General features: G+C 44.1%; 2 protein-coding genes across 2 annotated transcripts in view; both read left to right on the forward strand.

Annotated features, from left to right (window-relative positions):
- Nucleotides 1-22505, forward strand: part of herc56.1 (HECT and RLD domain containing E3 ubiquitin protein ligase 56.1) — an 820440-nt gene that overhangs the window by 363172 nt on the left and 434763 nt on the right. The window lies entirely within an intron of this gene.
- The window catches only part of spon1b (spondin 1b), a 78154-nt gene that overhangs the window by 12198 nt on the left and 43451 nt on the right, over nucleotides 1-22505 (forward strand). The window contains exons 3-6 of the mRNA XM_019261408.2: nucleotides 75-208; nucleotides 13345-13418; nucleotides 14295-14417; nucleotides 14619-14767. Coding sequence (XP_019116953.1) covers nucleotides 75-208; nucleotides 13345-13418; nucleotides 14295-14417; nucleotides 14619-14767 — 480 coding nt within the window. The remainder of the gene's footprint in view (nucleotides 1-74; nucleotides 209-13344; nucleotides 13419-14294; nucleotides 14418-14618; nucleotides 14768-22505) is intronic.

Genomic DNA, 22505 nt, shown 5'->3' on the forward strand with positions numbered 1-22505 from the left:
CATCACACTGAGCCTTGTCATCGGGAGATTATAGTGACCGCGTTAACCCTGAATCCTCCTTTTTTTGTTTCCAGATCATCGATGAGGACGACACACAGTTCATGACCAACTGTGCGCCTGCAGTGACGGAGAGCACGCCTCGCAGACGCACCAGGATCCAAGTCTTCTGGACGGCGCCGCCCAGTGGGTCCGGCTGTGTTATACTGAAGTGAGTGTTTGTTTAATATGATAAAATAAGAATGTGGAAATCAGCTCAGAAGTGCTCAGACCCTTTACTTTAGTAGTCATATGTAAGTAAAAGTAGAAGTGCGTTGAGCCCAATGACGTCACCCACAGGTTTCTGAAGCTGAAAATATGTTGGCTGTTCTGCTTCTGCCGCCTCCCGGCTAATCTAAATCTCTGCAAAGAAATAGATCTTTTGAGAAATCGATAAATCTGAGGGGTCATGAGATGAAGCCATGTGAGAAGTTTAGAGGGGAACTGCTCACAACACGACAATGCATTTTGTTTTATAAGCTTCTCGTGTTCTTTTGAGTGTAAACTCTTAATCTGAAAAGTAACTAGCGATTATTTAGAGCGACAGATTTTGTGTTTTCTGAAGTTACCGTTCAGAAAAAAGCTTCCAAGAAGAAAACTGTTCAGGAGTGTCAGATGTTCAGACCTGAAAGCAGCAACAAACACAGAGTTCATATCAGTCCCCGCTCACTCATGCTGGTGTTTCTGCAGCAGAATAAAGGTGGCAGAAGGTTAACTGTGATAGTTTGAAGCTCTGCACGCCGGTTTTCATGCTGTGGTGAAATGAACGGACATCAGAAGCCGCCGAAAAGAAAGGAACTCAATCTAAGCTCCACATGGTGCGCTCTGGATAGTGAAGACTAGTCATGGAAAGTTTATTTAGTAATTAAAAACCATCAGGTTATTTTCCCTTTTTTACTCGCACGGCAGGAGACAGAAATCTGGACCTGCACCATGATGCGTGGCGTGGTCGTTTTGGTTGTTTTTTTACGGATCGTTATTAGTTCTCAGCGATGCATTAAGTAAGTGGATGCCAGGTGTTTCTCCAGAAGCCGCGACACACTGTGGTTTGTGTAAAAGGACCGGCTCTACAACAAAGAGACAGATGATGATTACGGGGGGACAATTTGTGGCTCGAAGCAGGTGTGACTCAACCTGCACTGTGTTATTTCAAGGGTGTGTGTGTGTGTGTGTGTGTGTGTGTGTGTTAGCATTAACGGCTTGGTTTTGTTTCCCCCTCTGTCATTTTTAAAGTTTCCATAAAACGTCTGTGAGCTGCTCGTTTTGAGTGTTTCCTCGTGAAACAGGATGGTGCTGTGAAACCAGTGGTGTGGTGGTAACTGGAGCAGTGTGCATGCTATGAATGTTAACGATGGGAAGAACATGATTCAGGTGTTAAAGAGGAGCCCGACTGGGATCAGTCAGGTTGATATATCAGCTTATATATCGGTGTCTGAGTATGAAAAGATCATTTTCAGGTAGAAACAATGTTTTCATTTCATAGTTTTTCAGTTATTTAATTATCAAACTTAAGGGAATCAAAAATATCAGGCAGGTATGTTTTTTATATATATATATATATTTGAAAAACAGTATTAAAGGTCCAGTGTGTAGAATTTAGTGCCATCTAGTGGTGAAGAGAAACTCTAGAGTCTGGTAATAATTCTGGGGTGAAGCTGTTGTGAAGACGATGACTTTAACGATGTTTGCTTCATCTTTAACTGCCCTCTCTCGAAAGCTCTGAAAAGTTGAATATCTCTGCGGTGGGAAATCAAACTTTAAACGAGAGAAAAAGCTTTTCTTTTTTATTCGTGCACTGACTCACAAAAGCATTCTCACAACGACCCACCATGAAAACTTATTAGTGCATCATGTTTACATGATCAGAGATGTTGCGTTTGGTTTTTGTACAGCCACTCTGTGGAGGGGAGAGTCTGAAGTTGATTGAACACAGTGGAAATGTAGTAATGAGTGTTGTTTCGCCTCTGGACTACAATACTTTGACGCTCACGTCATGATGAACGCATTAATTCTTAATGTTGTTCTCACAAGAGCCGAAGGCTGTTGTGGAATTAAGAGCAAGTCATTAGGTAGAAAAAGCAAAGAGAGCGTGAAGACTGAGTTCAGTGAAGGAATGAAATCCAAGAAGAGATAGATCGTTACTTATGATGTAATATTTTCTGATAACGGCGTCTGCAGCGCTGTGGACGTTGTACCGCACCATTGTGGGGAAGAAGGAGCTAAGTCTGATGGCAAAGCTCTCGATCTTCCAGTCCATCTACGTTCCAACCCTCACCTCTGGTCATGAGCTTTGAGTAGTGACGCAAAGCTGAGATGTTCAGGGCACGTCCAACTTTGCAGATGACGTGGTTCTGTTCGCTTCATTGGACCACCTGTTGACCGAAAGAATGAGATTGCGTATACAAGCGGCCGAAATGAGCTTCCTCCACCGGTTGACCAGGCTCACCCTTAGAGACAGGGTGAGGAACTCGGACATCCAGAGGGAGCTCGGAGTAGTCACCACTCTGAAAAGGAAAGGAGCCAGCTGAGGTGATTCAACATCTCCTGGGCGCCTTCCTTTGGAGATGTTCTGGGAACGTCCAACTGGAGGAGGAGACCCCGGGGCAGACCCAGAACTCACTAGAACTCTAGCCTGGGAACCCTCTGGATCCTCCAGGAGGAGCCGGAATGGGTTCCTGAGGAGAAGGACGTCACCACGACCCGACCTCGAATGAGACTTGTAATATTTCCTGACAACAAATAGCTCTTTATATGAATATATGATGAAGCGTGAAGTGTAATTCATGCCACCTGAGCGAACAAACAAATCATATGTGTGCTCGTGCAGGTCCAGTGAGTTCTGGCAGTATGTAGCTGATTGACAAATCGAGAATACAAATGATGAAATTGTTTTTTCTCTCTCTCTCTTTCTCTTTCCATCCCCTCATTCGACTTCCCAAAGGGAATAACCTCCCTGACACGCATCTCTTCCTCCTCCGAGTGAGATGCTATAACTCGCCCTTACCTCCACAGTATACTCACAGCTGTTACTTTTAATTTATCTGCTGCTGCCGTATGACAGATGGCACGTAGCCATCCCGGTGTTGGCTAGTCCAATAAATCTCGCCCCGCGTAGGGAAACATCTGCTATGCAAATTCACCTCGTATTACTGTCACTTCTGTCTGTCAGCAAAGAGATAGAGATTTAGCATTACCTCATCTAACGTGTGTCTCGCTCTGTCTTCTTCCTTAACTATCTGCTCTCACGTCTTCGCTTTATCTTCACTCAGACCATTTTCCTGTCTTTTCCCGTGATGCTGAAGTAAGTTCATGTCAATCAGGGAGGGGGTGCTTTGGTGTAGGTCTTTGCTATGAAATGTCACTCGGTTGGACAACCTTAGCAACTGTCTCCTGTGAATCGTGTCTCGTTCATATTGGCCGTCGTCCTGTTGAAAGAAAGTGTAACGTCAGCTGTGAATGTTCAGAATCACGTTTTCACTCATCGTGAGGTGTCAATGGGAAGTATCACCACAACGGCACCATGGGAATGTTTCTGCTTCCCGTCTCTCACAGCCTGTTCCTCTCTGCTCTCCAGCACTCTGGAGATATATATACTGTATATATAGAGAGAGACTATATGTCGCGGGTCCAACACGTCAAACAAACGTCTCTCAGCTCATTCCAAGAAGCTTCAAACTCCTTACAGCTGGGAATCAATGCCACTATTTGTTACAGTACCTAGTTACCTCTCACATGTAAGCCAGGCATTTTGGGGTATTTTTTTTTTTTTACCATTTTTAGTTTCAATCCTAACACGCCTCTTCCTTCCTCCTCTTCCTCATTTTTACTAGCGATTCACTAACAAGGACCACATCAATATAGATTTAAGTTTAGACGGGTTTATTGCAAGTGATGGAAAAGGATGCGCCGAGATGATGACCTGTAGGAGAGAAGGAGGGATGAGGGATGAGGGTCAAAGGGATGAAACGATGAAGGTCGACGGGATGAAGCGATGAGGGTCGAAGGGATGAAGCGATGAGGGTCGATGGGATGAAGCGATGAGAGTCGATGGGATGAAGCGATGAGGGTCGATGGGATGAAGAGATGAGAGTTGATGGGATGAAGCGATGAGGGTCGACGGGATGAAGCGATGAGGGTTGAAGGGATGAAGCGATGAGGGTCAACTGGATGAAGCGATGAGGGTCGATGGGATGAGGGTCAAGGGATGAAGCGATGAAGGTCGATGGGATGAAGTGATGAAGGTCGATGGGATGAAGTGATGAGGGTCGAAGCGATGAGGGTCGATGGGATGAAGAGATGAGGGTCGATGGGATGAAGCGATGAAGGTCGATGGTATGAAGCGATGAGGATCAAAGCGATGAAGCGATGAGGGTCAATGGGATGAAGCGATGAGGGTTGACGGGATGAAGCGATGAGGGTCGAAGCGATGAGGGTCTAAGATATGAAGCGATGAGGGTTGATGGGATGAGGGTCGAAGGGATGAGGGTCGAAGGGATGAAGCGATGAGGGTCGACGGGATGAAGGGATGAGGGTTGACGGGATGAGGGTCGATGGGATGAGGGTCAACGGGATGAAGCGATGAGGGTCGAAGGGATGAAGCGATGAGGGTCGAATCTAGGTCATTTTTTGCTGTTGTCTGGTTGTTGTGTTTCTAACTAACGATCTTTAATGTCTGTAACACATCTCGTTAACCACGTGATTAATCGCCTCCATTAAAACCAAAAGATATAACGCACATGTTATTCTTATTATTTCTGTCACACATTCAATCAACACTTCCGCAGCTTGTCTCACTTTCAGGTTGTGAATATTAATTAAGCTGAAACCAAAACCAATTATAGATGTAAATTAAACCTTTGAGTTCAAGTTACTTTTAAATGTTGTTGCTCGTAAATGATGAAAGCTAAAAATCTAATTGGACTCTGATGAATTTGACATGAAAAGCAGATTTGTGTTCATTAAAAACCAAAATGGAACTAATTATACAAACACACTTTAAAAACATTAAAATATGAACACAGCTTCTCTTTTTGTCAAGAATGACAGACTTAAGGGTTCAGGTACTTTGGATTATCGCTCATATAACAATCAGTCAATAGTCCACGCAGTGTGTGTTCATGGCAGTATTCCTGTTTAACACATGTTTAAAATGTTGGTGAATCACAAGAACAGCAAGGAGAGGGAAGCGGTTTCACAAATACACGCAGCAAAGCTAAATATGTGTCTTAAAAGTTAAAAACATGGTCAACACAAGCGTGGACTTCCAGCAACTGCACAAATCCTCCATAGGCGCTGAAGGGTTCCTCCGCCTCCGGCTGCATGTTGTTTCAAGTCCGACAGCTCTGCAGGATGGATGACAAAAAATCTGACCAGCGGAGGAGGAGGAGGAGGAGGAGGAGGAGGAGGGCAGGCCTGACAGTACACTTCCTGCCTCAAGGAGAAAAAGTTGCACATTGTATCTTGAAGTTGCTGTTAGTTCCCGTGCCAGCCACGGCTGAGACGAGCAGATATAGCCCATGATGGACGGTGCTATCTGAAAGCTGCTGACACGTTCTGCTTGCCAAGAAAGTGATGAGGGTGTTTTTAACAGCTGACTCGTGTCAGGTTCAGCTCGCACATCACTTAACTACGTGAACTTATGGGAAAAAAGAAGAGCAGTGTCAAGTGGATAAAGAGTTGCCTTAAATACAGATTTTTTCTTGTTTTTGCCCCAACACTGACATATTATCACCTTATGAAGTTTGCGTGTCTGTTTGTAGAACATACTTCTGCCTGTTTTACACAAAATAACATCGGCATTCATGTAGCTTTTTAGCTCTGCTTTGGTTTCCACTAACTGCTGACTGAAAGCTAAACGTGTTCATCACATCATCAGTACTGGGCAGGTCATGTCTGCTCAGTGATTTGGAGCTTTGTAGTGGGAAACTTCTGCCTGTAGTTGCTGGAAAGCGCAGTGACAGATGATCACAATGGTGAAGTGCTGCAGCCGAAGCAGAGAGCGAGATTAGTGCAACCTGAGAGTTCTTCTTCCTTTCATGCGAGCCCACCGCAAACAGCAACGTTGCGTGGATGTGTGATTTTACCCAAAGACATTTTCACAGCTTCAAAAGAAAACAACTCGCAAACACACACACACAAACACATGCATGCACACACACACACAAACACACACAAACAAACACACACATGCATGCATGCACACATCTTTGAAATGATCTTCCAACCTTCCAAGTTTTGAAAGCCTCTGTAGATGAAAACAGTTGGCACAAGAAAGTTTCATCTCAAGACTTTGCTGTAAAAACAACTTGATTATATTTCTGCTTCTTGGGGAAATTGACAAATCTTGTCAGATTGCTTAAATAACGGCGAGACGCTCTCGCAATTTCCTCCCTCTTCAACGCATCACTCAGTTTAAATTGCCATGTCTCATGAGGAGGACGTTCAGCGGAAAGGTTTTTATATTTCTGTTTGTTTTACCTCTGGGAGGTGTGAGGCTGGGTGTGTACACACAGGTGTGTGAAAGAGATTATCTGTTTGTGTGTTTTCCACCCCAGGTCACCGAGGGCCATGTGGTAGTTTTGATGAGCTCAGCCCAAATCTGTTCTTTAATCTCCAAAAAAACTCCTGAAAAGTCTTTGAGCGTCTGGAAACGTTCCCGCCCGGAGCTAGAGGAGACAGACGGAGAGAAAAGTGAGCGTGTGCGAGTAGAAAGACGAGGTTTCCGATCTGAGTTTTGCTCTCCTGTTGATTCTCCTTATCGAGTTTATACTTACGCACCTCCTCCCTCGCTCCGTCACCGCCCTCTGGCCGTCTGTTCATCACACTTTCACCTCACATCGACCTTCTGCTCGATCTCGCCATCAGTATTCCGCTGCCGTCGCTCGGCGTCCTCCAGGAGGAGGAAGAGGCCACCGGTTGTCTGCTCGCTTGGTGACAACACGAGTCTGAGTGTGAGTCTGTGAAGCTGCTTGACAGCCGGAGCTAAACTCTTCTGTCGTGACAGAGACGAGGCTCTGGTATCGATCACAGGACTAGATTATTTCAAGTATGTGAGCTGTCAGGAACTGCTGCTGCCTGGGTGTTTGCTACTATATCATGTCAACCTTAAAGTCTCTTGAGTGATGAGTGCAGAAATGCATCCATTCTTTCTGTGCTGCTTCTTGTTTTAGATCAGCCATCTCAGGCCAACAACTCCTCGAAGCAATAGAGTTGCTGCTTTTGATGCAGTTCTGGTCATTAACTGGTATCTGTAACTTCATTTCCAACTTTTCACCAGTATAAGTTTCACTTCAGTTGCATGTTCTCGCTCCTAACTTGTCAATAACGGCATCTTGGTCAGTGGCTCTGTGTTGTAAAATAGTTGCTCAAAACACGTGAAAAGACTTAAAAGACGATATATTACTGCTCAAAACACGTGAAAAGACTTAAAAGACGATATATTACTGAAATGTTTAAACAGTTTTCAGTCTCAGGATTTTTGTGGGCGGTCCTTAAAGGGTGGCTCGATGACACGCTGAGGCCACCCTGAGCAGAGAGACAGAGATGAATTCATCTCAGCTCAGAGTGTTTCAGAGTTTAGTCATGTTCATTTTCTGAACTCAGAGAATTAATTTTTACCAGATTTTGACACCTAATTTCAACTTTCATTAAACTTGTTGATATTTTAATCATTCAAATTTGGCTGGGTGGTCAATAACACTTTCTTCTTTGGTCTGACAAACTCAGAACTTTTCACCTCTAATACCTCAGTTCAGTCTGAATACATCTTTAGGTAGATAGAGTTTGCTGCAGAAAAGCAAAGCCGTCACCACCAATCAATGAGCTTTCTGACAATATTTTACCCCATTTTTAACGAGTTTGATAGAAAGTAAAATATTTGTTATGTTTTTATTGTAAAGAAAAATTTGAAGTCATGCAAGGAAAGAAAATTTGGACTTCTCTGAGTGCTGTCGAGTCATTTCGCCCTGAACTGATGAATAGGCAGCAGATGATCAGATGCTGGATGTTGGCAACTTTTAGAGCAATGTGGGTGTCAAAAGGAAGACGAGACTTTTATGTGTTTATTGAAATGCAGCATGTTCACATCAAAGTCTAAGGAGACTGAAATAAGTGTGCAATGGAAGAAACATCTAAATGTAACACGTAAATATTGATACCAATGTGTCAGCCGCACTCAATGACTGAATGTCTGATATTAATTACAGTTGAATATTTCCTCATTTTACTTAATGTTGGCGCTACATTGACGTGTAATCAGGTGAATGGTGTCTTTGGTATTCCTTTCCCCATTCTGGTGAAACTGGATCATATTTTATGGAGGAAATGTTTTCTGGTTTTCCCTCTGATGTCCTCCGGCTGCTCCGCCTCAACTCTCTGTGATTTACAGAGTTTATGATGGACAGTGAAGTAAACTGCTGACAGCTGTAGCTGCTGTTGGCTCATGTTAGCTCAGTTTGTTAGCCAGGCTGCACAGATTGTGAGCTCAGAGTGCCGGGGCAGTGTTAGTGTTTGTACCACAAGCGTTTTGGACCACTGGGAAGAGGAAGAAGAGGTTTTCAGGCCCGGGGCACAGGCGAAAGCTGAGCAAGTGTCGTGCCAGAACAGGAGCTGGGCTCAGCAGCCTTTATTGACATGATGACATAGGTGAAGAGACGTTAGTCGTTAGTCATTGGTGGGAGCTCCTTTACCAAACACAATTCAGAATTGTTTTTCTTCAAACTAATATTTACTGACATTATGCAGCCCATTATGGGAGCTATGGAATTTTCTCAGTCTCCCAGTAGTAAACATAAAAATCACAGTGTTACTATCCAGTCCCAGCGGATCCATGTATTTGTTTTGTTGTATCATCTCATGTGCGAATAAATCAACAGAATGAGGATGAGGTGATTTGTTTTTAACTGTAACTCGATGTCCTGTGATGATCTTCCGTTGGGTTTATCACTGCAGTCAGAAGCACTTGTCACGGAGTGAAAACATTATTGTATGAACAGTTACACAGCTGTATGTGTTGGTGCTGCTCTCCGGAGAGCTTCCCGCATGAATCCAAACAGCATGCTGAAGATTCAGCGGGGAGTGCTGTCCAAGCCTCCAGGGTACACAGAAGAGAAGTCAGCAGGCATGTCGCCGAGATGTGGAATATATATAATGCATGAGGCATGAGATGCCAATGGAAGTACGATTAATAAGAAACCTGAATAGTGGGAGGCGGGGAAGTAGAAGGAATAAGAAAAATCTGTCAACAACAGGATGGCAGGTGGATAAACAGATGGAAAAATATAGATTTGGAAGCATTAATATTCTTTGCATTGTAAGATTGGAGACAAATCATCTCAGTGACAATTGCCAAGAGGCATTGTTTTGGAGTTTCTATATCCATATGAGCATTACATTTCTGTAGCCACAGCAGCTCCACGGGTCTGCTCTTTGACAAAACAGTCAGAAAGAGAGAGGACGTCTCCGGAGAGGAGCTACACTGTGTCAGTCCAACAACCGCTGTGATCAAACCCCGAGAATCCAGTGAAGCTTCCAACGGATCATTTACTGCAATGCACTCTCTGAGTAACGCAGTTTAAAGATTTATGTTTAATCACCTGAACATACGAATCGTTGTGTTTTTGTTTTGTTCTTTATGATGAGCCTTGTTTGCCTTCCTACACTAAGTAGCCCCAATGGACTGCTGCAGTTCAACTCCCCAACTGAGTAAGCGGCAGTAGCACAGTCCATTGGGACTTGGCTTGGGAACCGAAGGGTGGCCGGTTCAAGTCCCGCATGGACCAAAATATAGAAGGTGGACTGGTAGCTGGAGAGTTCACCTCTCCTTGAGCAAGGCACCAATCCCCTGGGCTGGGCGCTTCTCAGGGGGCCCATCACTCCACCTACTGCATGTGTGTGTCTGGCTTAAGACATGAAGGTCAATCTGGACAATTTCAAGAACGTTGAATGTGTCTTCAAGTACAGTCAAACTCTGATGAATGTATCATGAGGACTGTCCTAGGAAAGGAGTTAGCTCTGCTGAAGTCCATTACCACCCTCAGAAATCAACAATTATGACGATCCATGTACAGATGACGATCTGCTGGCAACAGAAGAAAAGAAGAAGATATACTTTATTTATCCCTCAATGGGGAAATTCTTTTTTCACTCTATTTTATTTTGACATGCATTTTAACCCAGACACACACATGCAGTACAAAGTACAAGGGCTCATAGACATGCAAATGTGGAGAGAGATGGTGGAGTGATGGGCAGCCCCCCAGAGAAGCGCCCAGCGAGCGGTTGTGGGAGATCGGTGCCTTGCTCAAGGGCACCTCGGCAGTGCCCAGGAGGTGAACTGGCACCTCTCCAGCTACCAGTCCACCTTCCATATTTTTGGTCCATGTGGGACTTGAACCGGTGACCCTCCGGTTCCCAAGCCAAGTCCCTATGGACTGAGGCTTCTGTGAAGGGAAAGCTGCTTCCACATTAAAGAGCCACATCATCGGCGTATATACGTATAGCAGCAGCAGCAGCCTGTGCACAAATCTGATCTGCCTTTGTCTTAGCAAAGTAGACACTCATGGTGTTCACTGCATGGCCTCACTTTCCACTTGGAAACTACTGGAAAAGATATATGAAGTCATCTATGACCTCTTTAAGACCGGAGGGAGAACGCAGCAGCATTGTTAGAACTTCTTACCGTCTGCCTTCTCTGAGGTGCAGCGGCCTGTAACTGACAGACTTTCAAAATAGAGACGAGTAAAGCGATGCACAGATTGAACAGATGGTGAAGAGGGGATGTCTAAAAAAAAAAAACAGGCAGTAGGTGTAACTGTATGTATGAATCAATTTACTGAAAGCTCACAATGAAAAGATAAAATCTTCTTTCCGAATGATCCAGATTTATTGTCGGATTTATTTGATCATTTAGCCTCATTGAAACTATTTCGGAATTTACTTAAGAACTATCGGGGATAGTTCAATAATAGTCCGTATATTTCACTTTTGTTTTCCAATTTCATGCCCAAGCAGTCAACCCATGTTGCAGGGTATATTGCACCATTCAGTCTGTGTAAGATTTATAGGAGCAATATAACCGATAACTCCTACTTAATGTCGCCGGGCCCGCTCCGTCTCCACAGTCAGTGTTGTTCAGCTCACTTTCATATCTCGCTTTTATGTCTCTCTGCTGCATGATGTGGAGACACTGAAGACTTTGCTGCTGTGACGGAAAAGGGGGCTGCTTTTAAAGAAGCAGTTATTTATTTTCAATTTAATGCAATTTAATTAAACCTGGGCTTGTCCACAAACAAAAGTAATTTTATATTTAATTGAATATAATATGGGGGTATTAATTGCTAAATGATATAATTAATCAACTAATCAAATCCAAATTAAGATGATCTATATCTTTATCTAACTTATCTTAATCTTGGGGTAGCAGAGGACCTTTAGGACTCTCCCCCACAAACATCATCCGTTTATACCGCCGACTGTTTGTCACCCGGACATTTTCATACATGTTGTCTCCTTTGCATACGCTCCCGCCTGTCAATCATCTGCCTGATCGACGTTTGTCGCTGTGCTGTCACATCCGGACTATGATAGAGCTGTCCATAACTGTGGCTTATCTGAAAGCCCAGACTGCAGCTCATGTTTATTTATGTCCTGTAACCTGGTGTTCACAGGGAAAATAAACTGCAAAACTACAAGAATTATTTCTTTATTTAAGTGATTATATATACATATATAAATATAGAAAAGTACAGCAGCGTACATGTGTCTAGGTATATGTGACTCCTGAGCAGACTCTTCTGCTCTTACTAAAAGTAATCGTATTCAGAGATTTTGTTTCAGTATTCCAGTCAAGTGTCGCCCTGCAGAGAATACTTTTCTTGTGGGTACCTCCCCAGACCAGCATGCACTCTCTTCATCTGAACTATCTCAAGCTTCTGCAGATTATTTGGGACAATCGTCCACATGTATCACAACCAAGTCATGGAGCTATGTCAGGACCAAGATGGATGTTCAAATGAGGAACTTTACATTTTTGTGTTAGTGCAGCAATAACTCACATAGAATCCAGGTCCAGTTGTAGAGAGGGATAGATGTATCATGTCCAGCTGTTGGTAGTGTTGTAGAGGAGGTCCTCTCTGAAGAGCTGGAGGTCTTCAGGAGGTCTGTGAAGGTAGAGAGGGACGCCCCTGATCTGTAGGAACTGGTAGGACGTTCCACCAACGGGGAACAACAGACAGAAAAGTTTGGATTGTCCTGAGCGTACGGGTGGCAGAGCCAAGAGGAGGTAACATCTGTCTGTGTGAGGACGCTCAAGAACCAGAGACTGCTTTGTAGGCAAGCAACTTTAAAACATACGAGACCTGCCTATGAAGCATCCACGTCAAGAGAGGAAAGCTGCAGAAAGTGTTTTTTAATAAACTTAGTTCAAACACAAGTTTTGTGATAAGATGTCATTTAGTTTACTTCTTTAAAGTATGTAAAGTTAATGAATGCTTCTAGGCTAATGGAGAAATTATGCATTCATGAGTTTTGGTCCCTGGGGCGCACTAATTTTCAATTCTGGGTTCCAAGATTTAAAAAAATAATAATTTAAACTCAAATCAAACAAAACTCAGAACTTCTGTCAGACAAACTGTTGAAATCGCTCCGTTTCTTTGTGTCTTCTTTTTAGTTCATCCAACGTTTTTATGACAGAGCAGGACTGAAAGGAGATGTCTGAGAGGAACGTAGGTGCAAACGTGCAGAACTTTTCAAAGGGAACATGAAAGTGCCGCGAGTGTATATAACTCCATTGTGATGGAATGTTGCAAAGTCGTTGTAAAAGGATTGCAAGGCCTCCAGACCTCATTGTTCCTCTTTTTTTTTTACCTTCTTTGTCACCCTGGAATTTCCATAAGAGTTAGTTTTTATAACAGGTATCAGTAAAACAAGCCATTTTCACGGGGACAGTTTCATTCTCAGACAATATTAGCTCATAAGTTAGACTCCGGCTCTGTGTGCAGCCTGTGGGAAGATCTATATCTGTATTATATATATGCTTCCAACTGTAATTCCAGCTCTCTCTCTCTCTCCATGTTCACGTCCGCGGACATGATTGCTGTGTTACATTTCACACCGCAGCGATGTGATTGTGCCGTGAGGTCAGCGTTGTTTCTGTGAAAAGATGTGTCCACTGTGAAACCTGGAGGGGAATCCATTACCTTCGCCTCCTGTCACGGATTACACGGAGCAGATATTGAAAGCAAAAAACACTCCGGTATTACCCACATAATGCTCACTCTCGTATCCAAATGTATCCCTCTGTCTCTGCAGGGCCAGCATCGTGCAGAAGAAGGTCATTTATTTCCAGGATGAGGGCTCTCTCACCATTCGGCTGTGTGAGAAAGGTAACAGCAGCTGCCCATCATCTCCTCATGCTTTCATCCTTGACCGCTCATCATGGCGCCATTATCCCTTGTTCTATCTGTCGTTTCTTCTTTTCAAAGCAGAGCAGCTCTCGGTTCTTTCATACTGTAAATTAAAAAAAAAAACCAACAGAGGAAGCGGGGGAAACCCGCGAGGACACAACGGATCACAGATCTCCCGGGAGTCTGTGTGGAATTTAAATGTTCCTTTTGAATTTTGGCCACAGAGCAGCGTGACAGCTTTTTATGTCACCTGTTTACTACGGAGAAAAGTGCCACGGCAGATCTGGAAAGATGTCCACTTGCCAAATTAACTCTAGTGAGAGCTCTGCATGTTTATTGTGCAATAAAAAACCAGAGCCCGGACAAATGGTTCTTGAATTTTTAGTCTCAGGGGAATTTTACTTTCATAAAATCTTCCTCTCCTCACCAAAATCTAATTTTCCAGGCTATTATGCAAGCCAATCAAGCCACCCTGTTTTCAATTTGCTTACTCATTCTGCTATAACTTGGATGTCAAGTGAGAATTTCTTCAGAATAATTTGGTAACTCATAAATATTCAACAACTCCCCTTGACCTATCTTTGCAAAACATTGGTCGAGGCCAATGTTTGAATATTTATGAGCCTGCGTCGAGGCTAATGTGTCATTTAAATACCAGTTTATTGCGGCAAAGTAATTTTGTGACATTCTCACTGGTTCCAAATTGTACTCAGTTTAGTTTATGCAGGTGTGCATTAGTGTCAAAGCGGCTAATCTGTGTTTGTCTGTTTGCTCCTGAACTCTTTGCTTTCTGTCATTTATTTTGCATGTGGTCCGCCCATAAATCTTTACATGTGAGCGTGTGTCCTCCTCCAGAGCGAGTGTTTGGGGAAGCCACGGAAGCTCCGGCCATGGAGTGCTGCGCCTGTGGAACGGCCAAGTACAGACTCACCTTCTACGGCAACTGGTCGGAGAAAGAACATCCCAAAGACTACCCACGTGAGTTAAAACCATGAAATAGAACCAGAAATAAACATGTTTACGGCCTGGTTCAAAAAACAGTTTGTCTCTGTAGCTAATTTCCCCATTCATGAACAGCTTTAATCAAAGGATTGTCGATTTATTGCCCTTGTAAGCTCATTCAGTCAGCTCGTAACCAGAGTTTAAACCACTCTGACTTCAAATCTCTTTGTCTTCCAGGACGAGCCAACCACTGGTCAGCTCTGATCGGTGCGTCTCACTCCAAAGGCTACGTCCTGTGGGAGTACGGAGGCTACGCCAGTGAGGGCGTCCGTCAGGTCGCCGAGTTCGGCTCCCCCATCAAGATGGAAGAAGAAATCCGACAGAAGGTAAGGGTCCACATCAGTGTGGTTTCTGTCACTGTTTCCACGTCGACGTGTTGGACTAAAACCAAGCGCCAGTGCATGCATCAAAAGACAAACAACTCTAATCGTGCTCCGACTGCAAACTTGATACAGTAACTTCATTATATGTACTCATGCTCCCCCGCTGTTTGTCATATTACAACACACTGAGAGGTTAATGACAGGCTGAGGCGATAAAATGACGCACAGACACACACACACACACACACACACACTCATTTAGCTAAAACAGCAGCTGATGAACGAGCAACACGGCGAAATTCTCATTTCCACGCGGTGCGAAGCGTTTACACAGCGACGCAGAACACACCTCCACCCTCTCATTAAAGCAGATGCGGTGCTGACGGTGTGCGGTGCTGCGCTCAGCATGAAATCAGATTCCTTTTGGAAAACATCAACACGCTTCTTTTGAGTGAACTGTGCCTTTAGGGGAGCAGATATTTTTGGAAGCCGTCCACTGGACAGAACCATGAAGAGGACAGGCTGTTGCCTCAGCTCCTCAGGAGAGCGAGTATTTGAAACATGGCACAGTGCATGACGGGACAGAGCTGAGAGTGGTGCTTGAACATGCTGTGTGTAGGTGAGTCCAGTGCTTGTGTACTGTGAGATCCATGTTGGGTAACACGCCAATAAATGCAAAGACGTGACATTCTCTTTAAAGACACTGCACATGACTCTCGCCCCCGCACCGCTCTGACTAAGGCCGAGCTCGAATGAACTTGACATGAAATTTGTTTGAATTATTGTGAAGAACAATGTCGGTTATGCTGTGTTCATGTGGATTCAGGCGGATGGTTGACAGCAAACTGGATATGAGGCTGGTGGACGAGAACAGGACGGTAAAATTTGGCCTGGATAACCGGCCAAATTTTAACCTTAGATGGTTTTGCCGTTGAACGTTAACGGGATCGTTCTTTTTGATGGTGCAGTGGTTGGAGTTTATAGAGAACCCAGGGGCCTTTGTTTGTTGGGTTGGTTTGGGTTCTCTCTGGGTTCTTCCCACAGTCCAAAGACATGACATGCACTGAATAGGTTAATTGGTGTTTATAGGTGTGAACTGGCGACTGGCGTGACCCTGATGAGGCTAAGCGGGTACAGGAAATGGATGGATGGTTGGACGTTGTATGAGAGTCATCATGGTAGTTGGCACTGTTGCATTTCTCGGTGGCGTTGTTTACGGGTTCTGTTCTCCATGCACCGGCTTCTTGGTAGGTCAATCTGCGTGAACATGAGCTTGAATTCTTATTTGTTTCTATGGGTCCGACCACCTTCAGTCCATTCTCAGCTCAGATCGGCTTCAGCACCCGTGACCCTGATGAGTGGATACTGAAGGCGGATGGATGGGCGGGTACACTCTCAGAAAAACTGAAGAACTTTTTTATACTTAAGAACCATTTTTGGGGGGTCTTTGGGTAATTTACATTTTTTTGCATTCAGTTCCCCAATGTTTAATTTCAAATTAAATAAATGAATTAAAATGATAAAATATTGCACGTGAATGAACTCTGGGACTACGGGAATACTATTTACACTAAAATCTTTGAAGAACCAAAAAAGGTTCCCCTGTGGCATCACCACGAAGAAGCATTTTAGGTTCAGACTCTTATTTTGAAAGGGTGTACACTCAAAGAAAACCTCGAGTTCTCTGGAGAACCTTTTTATCCTTAAAAAAGGTTGTTTAATAATGTTTGTAGATGTTACATAGCTCCATCACAGGTGAAAAAAACATCAGTGATCATTGGCTTCATATATTTTATTCCGTTCTTTGTAAATAACACATCACCATAGCAACACATCATCATACTTGTTTCTTTTTGCTGTTCGTCTGCCTGAATATTGGCACTTATTCTCACTTTTCTCCAGTTTGCACCATTCAGAAGAACAAACACTGACCTAGTTTATTTGTAGAGCGACAGGAAACAGAACTTTTGTGTTCAGAAGTGAAACAGTGTTGTTCCAGTGTCTTTCCATGCATCGTAATGGCAGCACAGCGGCTCACTGTACAGTATGTTACATGTATGTTACATGTTTGTCCCGTGTGCTGGCTCGACTGACGCCCACATACTCGGCTGTCTCTGGCCGTCCTCTTTCTGCCACACTCTCTCTTTTTCTGCGGGCACTGAAAGGTGTGTCCGAGGGAACAATAGTGTGTTGTTAGTGGGCTGTCATTGTGCTGTGTGCCTGTCAGTTCAGGTTTGGGTTGTTGTGTAGAGACATCAGAGGCTGACGGACAGCCCTAACTCCTCTCTTGGCTTGCTCTGTCTGTCTCTGGGGCTAATAACTACCCTGACACAATGGAAACTTCAGCCTATTTAATAGCGGAAAGAGATGGCTTGATTGTGTACTGTAGACTGGAATGTTAGCAGCTGAGCTGCAGAAAGAAACAGCTCGATTGTACACTGGAATGTCAGCCGCTGAGTTGTTGAACTTTGTAACGGGGAGTCTTCCTCCGTTAAATCCGTGAATCAATTAGGTTTTGTGTCCTGTGCCGCGTCCCATTCACACGACAAAATATAGACCTCACAATGTGTTAAGTGTCTCTTCTCAACTGTGTGCAAGACTGCATATCTCTGCAGTATGTAGCAGAAGTCCAACAGTACAAAAACATATACAATAAAATAGATATACTAATAACCTAATGACCTATTATCTAATCTGTTATGATAGATGTATAAAATATGGACGTAGTCTCTGTGACGTCACCCACAGGTTTCTGAAGGAGTGTGCAACTATTTATTTGTTAAACTTTTCTTTAGATGAAGAGGAAGAATGTGTCGGTTTTTTTTATTGTTCGTGCTTTAAACAAAGCGATGGGATGTTTTGGACCCTACGTACTACGTGGCATATTTACACATATACTGTAGAAGTATATTTAGAAGAACATAAACCATGAAAATGACCAAATCTGAGCAAGTAAACAAAGTGTGGTGGGTTAAACGTTTCTGAAACGTGTTCTCTGGGTTTGAAGTCGCGTGGAGGACGGAACAAAACCTGCGACATAACGGAAACGTGTCCGGTGGGGTTTCGGCGTTAGCTACACATTTGTCATCGGATTCAAAGTGAAAAGCTACATGCCCACCTGGATTTTTTTAAATGAACACAGTGGGTGTTGCCCACTGACAGTATAAAGAATGGGCAGCGTATGTCTGTAGGCTGTTATGAAGCTCGAAATCTGTGGCACTGGTGACAGCCATGTCTAAAAATCGACTTTTTTGTACCAGGCTGTAAACTATCTGCAGTGAAGTTGGACATTTGAACATGGGGACTTATGGAGACTGCAGTGAAGTTGGACATTTGAACATGGGGACTTATGGAGACTGACTTGTACTGTAGCCAACATCAAGTGGCCGTTCAAAGAACTGACATTGGCCTGTGCCTGTGAGCGTCAGATCATCTTTCGATCATCGGCAGCCTGATTCTGAGGCGATTATCAAAATAAAAACGTGTATTCATCAGCAGACTAAAATGAGCGATAACACTTTTTGCAGTTCATTCAGTGTTTGTGTGTGTGTGTGTGTCTTCATGCATGTGCACACACTTTTTGTAGATCTTCTTTTCTTCGGGTTGTTGAAAGAGATACTGAAGTTATCTTTTCATGGTTTTAGACTCGAGCAGACTAAAGCGTGCGCATACACATTCACACCTTTTCAGTTCTCGGGGGGGCATCTAAGTTCAGACCGGGAGAACATCGGAGTGGTTGCTGTAAAGGTGGGAAGCCGACATGGGTCAGTAATCCCTGTCTTAGCTGAGAATCCCAACCATCCAGAGGAGCAATCAGCTGTGGTGATGTGTGGACAAAGCCTTAAGACCGACCTCTCGAGCCAAGCGCCGACCTGCGCTAACACAGGCCAAAGCCCCTGGCACCAAGACAGGCAGACTGGCAGACAGACAGACAGACAGACAGACAGACAGACAGACAGACAGACAGACAGACAGACAGACAGACAGACAGACAGACACCTGAGAGCTGTCACTGTGATGATGTGAGTATAAGCCAGAACATCTCTGTCCAAGAAGTGCTTCTTGAAACTTGTCAGAGCTGCAGCATGCTGCAGAAAGACAGCACGGCCAATCAGAAGCTTCTATAAGCAAATATTTAGACGCTGACACGTCTGATCAGTCTGAGTGGTGCGAATGGAGCACGAGCTACAGTCAAAGTTGGATCTCCTGCTGTGTAAGATGAACTTGGCCATCGTGCCGTCCATCAAAATCCTCTGTGGTACGCGTGTGAGCACAAAGGACAGATCTCAACATGCATGAGCTCGTGGAAAATATGTGATAAAAGCTCATTTTTGAAAAGCTTCAGGCACATATCAGCTCATACCACAACACACACACACACACACACACACACACACACACACACACACACACACACACACACACAGCGCATCCCGGCACACCAGCTGAGAGTCTTCACAGCTTGGACTACTTTCTGAAAATGGATCTCTCCAAAAACACTGGCACCGTTGACTTAGCGGCATTCAGTAACAGGTTCGAACGTGCCAAGATCCTAAAGTGTTTTCGTCGGTTTGAAGCTGTCAGAGACAAACACAGAACACGCTGAGGACTACACCTGTGTGAACTCGTCAGAAAATTGCTAATTTTAAATCTCACCTGGTGCGTGTCTGTGATGTTTCAGGGCAATTATGTAAATATTAAAGTTCATAAATGTGTCAAAAATATCAGCTATAGATTGTGATGGATGCTACGAGATCATGTCAGAAACATATATTGTGCTGCAGAGAGCATGCTCACCACCTAGCTTTGGTCCATGTTTTCTTGTTCAGTGGCACTCGTGTCTAGAGAGGCACTGCTGTGTCCAGTCTGACCTCCAACATGAGGACCAGGTGGACTAGAGGGACCGAGGTGCTGCTACCTGACCCGAACCCTGACCCTCAGCAGCCTAGGGGATTCATTCAGCTCTGATCTGGAGCAGGAGGACAGCTTGGAGTTTATTTTTTGAACTCGCTTCTTAACCTGTGTGCAGCTGCACTGATACTACTGCTTGTTCATACAGAGATCAGACAAAACAGAAGACTGTTTGGACTGAAACCACGTCTTTGATATTTACGGAAGGCGGTCATGCATTCATACATTTTGTTTCCTCTGTTTTCTCGTGAACGTGCTGGAACAGGACCGTCTATTTCTGTAGATATGAAGCGGCAACATCTGTGGATGTGAAGTGAAGCTTCAAAAACTGCAGTTCCTCAAACGTCCACTTGAGGCTGGCTCCAGAAGTGAGTCAGTCTCCATAAGTCCCCATGTCCAAATGTCCAACTTCACAGCAGAAATAAACATGTTTACAGCCTGGTACAAAAAACAGTTTTGGTCTCTGTAGCTAATTTCCCCGTTCATGACAACTGTACTGAGGGTGAATTTATATACAACTCACCTGTTCACATTATATTAAGGCTTAAAGTTATGCAGGATTAAGAGCGGGGACGCTTTGATTGACAGGTGGGTGTGGTTACCGATGACTTATTTGAGCAGCTTCAGGTCTGCTGATGATCCGTGACGTCTTTCCTTGACAGTCCATTGTTCTAATGTAACAAAAACAACTTTTATTTTCAGGTAACTTCACACTAATGAGACATAGTTTTAGAATTGATATTCCATCCATCACACTGCACCTTTAACTGATCTGTTCATTAAAAATCCCATCATGCATGTGGCTAACTTGTACGATGTTTAATTCATGAATATATACAGCACCAACAGTCCTTCTGGGATTAGGAACAGACAGCTCTGACAGATTTGTGTCTCTTTGTCCAAAATAACTTAAAGTGTCTTTTTTAATGTCACCACTCTCTTACTCATGAAACTAAATTGCACGGCACATCTTATATTATTGATCGCTTGGAAATGTCACATGCAGCCGAGAGTGTAAAACAATCACACGAGTGGAGGTTGTAAAATTTGAAAAGCTGCTAGCCGAGAAGTAAATCCTCGACCCTTTTAATGCCACCGCGCACTGACACAGGACAAAGGAAAACCTGTAGCCACTTAATTATTGCTCCCTGTGAAATGCCACATGCTCTCAGCCAGGTGCGATCACACCGAGATCAGACAGCGAAATGTCAAGAGCTGCTGGCCAACGAGCCGTTTGTATCAACTTTGAAGGAGAGGCGTGTGATCACAGGCCCAGTCAATTCGTTTTTAATGAAGTTTAATGCAATTCCCATCCAAAATCTCAATCTCTACCGGCGCTGACTCGCTCCTCCGTGCACTCTCGCTCACCTCTGAAAAGGACTTGTCAGTTGGGTTCCTCTTCTTCCTGCAGGCATTGCTCAGCGGGTGCTCAGGGGCACCGCCTGTCATGGCTACAGCTGTTGTGAAAAGCCGTTTGACGTGCGATTCTTTTGTGCAGAAGCTTAACATGTTTTTAAAAACCGGCTTTTTAACACGGCAGGGAGCGAGTCAACAGCTCTCCTTTTAAACCACGGAGACAAAGGAGGCCGGGGTATGAAGACAGGTGGACACACAGCCACAAACGTTGCCTTGAGCCATTTATTGCCTTGGGCTATATTAGGCCTCTCTGGAGAAAGCTGTGGTTTATATTCCCTCTGTACAAAGCGACACTTCTTTCCATTACAAAAAGTTTGACTGTTGGAAATGTGAAAGTTGTCAGGGTGACCTTCTCGCCGCCCGGAGAGACCTGTCGTGGTGGGAGGTGCTTCACTTTCTGCTGGTGGCTGCTTCACTGACATAACCTTCTCCACAGAAGTTCTGAAAAGTCATTTTACACTTAGTTGTGCAGCTTTATTAATGCAACTAGAACATTTTGAGCGTGTCTGTTGATCAGTGCATCTCATCAAACATGACAGGCAGACTTGATGAAAGTAGCCAGTCATCTAGGCTTGATGAATCAGTTTGTGCACGTACATGTAGCATTGACAGTTGATTGATTAATTGATTGATTGTTGAGTTAATCGCAGTCAGCCTTGTGAATTTCTGCCCGGCAACCATCTGCAGTTAACTGGTATAAATAGCTCCACTGCAGTCGACCAATCAGAGCAGAGCAACAAACAGCAGCTGTGTCTGTCAGTTGAAGCTGCTGAGAGAGAGAAAGCCTTCAAAGTTCACCTTCAAACAAGAGACCGCTCTGACCAAACTGTAGGTCGTATCAATGAACAGAGAGGATTTTAAGCATCCTCAGGTCTCGCTGAACGTCTACATATATAATCTGTGTGGCTAAAGTTAAAAAATGTGACCTCTAGAGCGAGGTAAAAAACTGGTACGTCTGCTTTCCCTCCACAAATCTCTGCTCTCAGTTAATATGGGAGTAAATGGGGCAGTTGGTGGGTGATCCTGACACATCTGAGCTAACAGAGCCAAAACTAGAAGTCTGACAGCTTCAGCAGGTTCATGTGAGCGAGCAGCACAAATTTTCCTACAATCTGATGTTCAAATTATTTCTGTAGAGTGAAATTTGTGGCCGTGAGAGCAGTTTAAACATTATTTTCTGGTACAGATTTTCCACTCTAGCGGTCATGTGACTCACTCTAGCTTCCGAACATTCCGTCCATAAGCGCCCATGTTAAATTTTCCCGCTCTTTTTTTGGACGACTTTCTCGAACACGTAACTGTGACCGTCTGATTTAAAGTGGAGATTTACAGGCTCGTAATCGGGCGAACAGTGGACGAGTCTCAGGCGTTTTTTTTATCCAAACGTGCACCTTCAAATTAAGCTCTCAACATT

Source organism: Larimichthys crocea, chromosome XX (genome assembly GCF_000972845.2).
Source record: "Larimichthys crocea isolate SSNF chromosome XX, L_crocea_2.0, whole genome shotgun sequence".
NCBI classification, from domain to species: Eukaryota; Metazoa; Chordata; class Actinopteri; family Sciaenidae; genus Larimichthys; species Larimichthys crocea.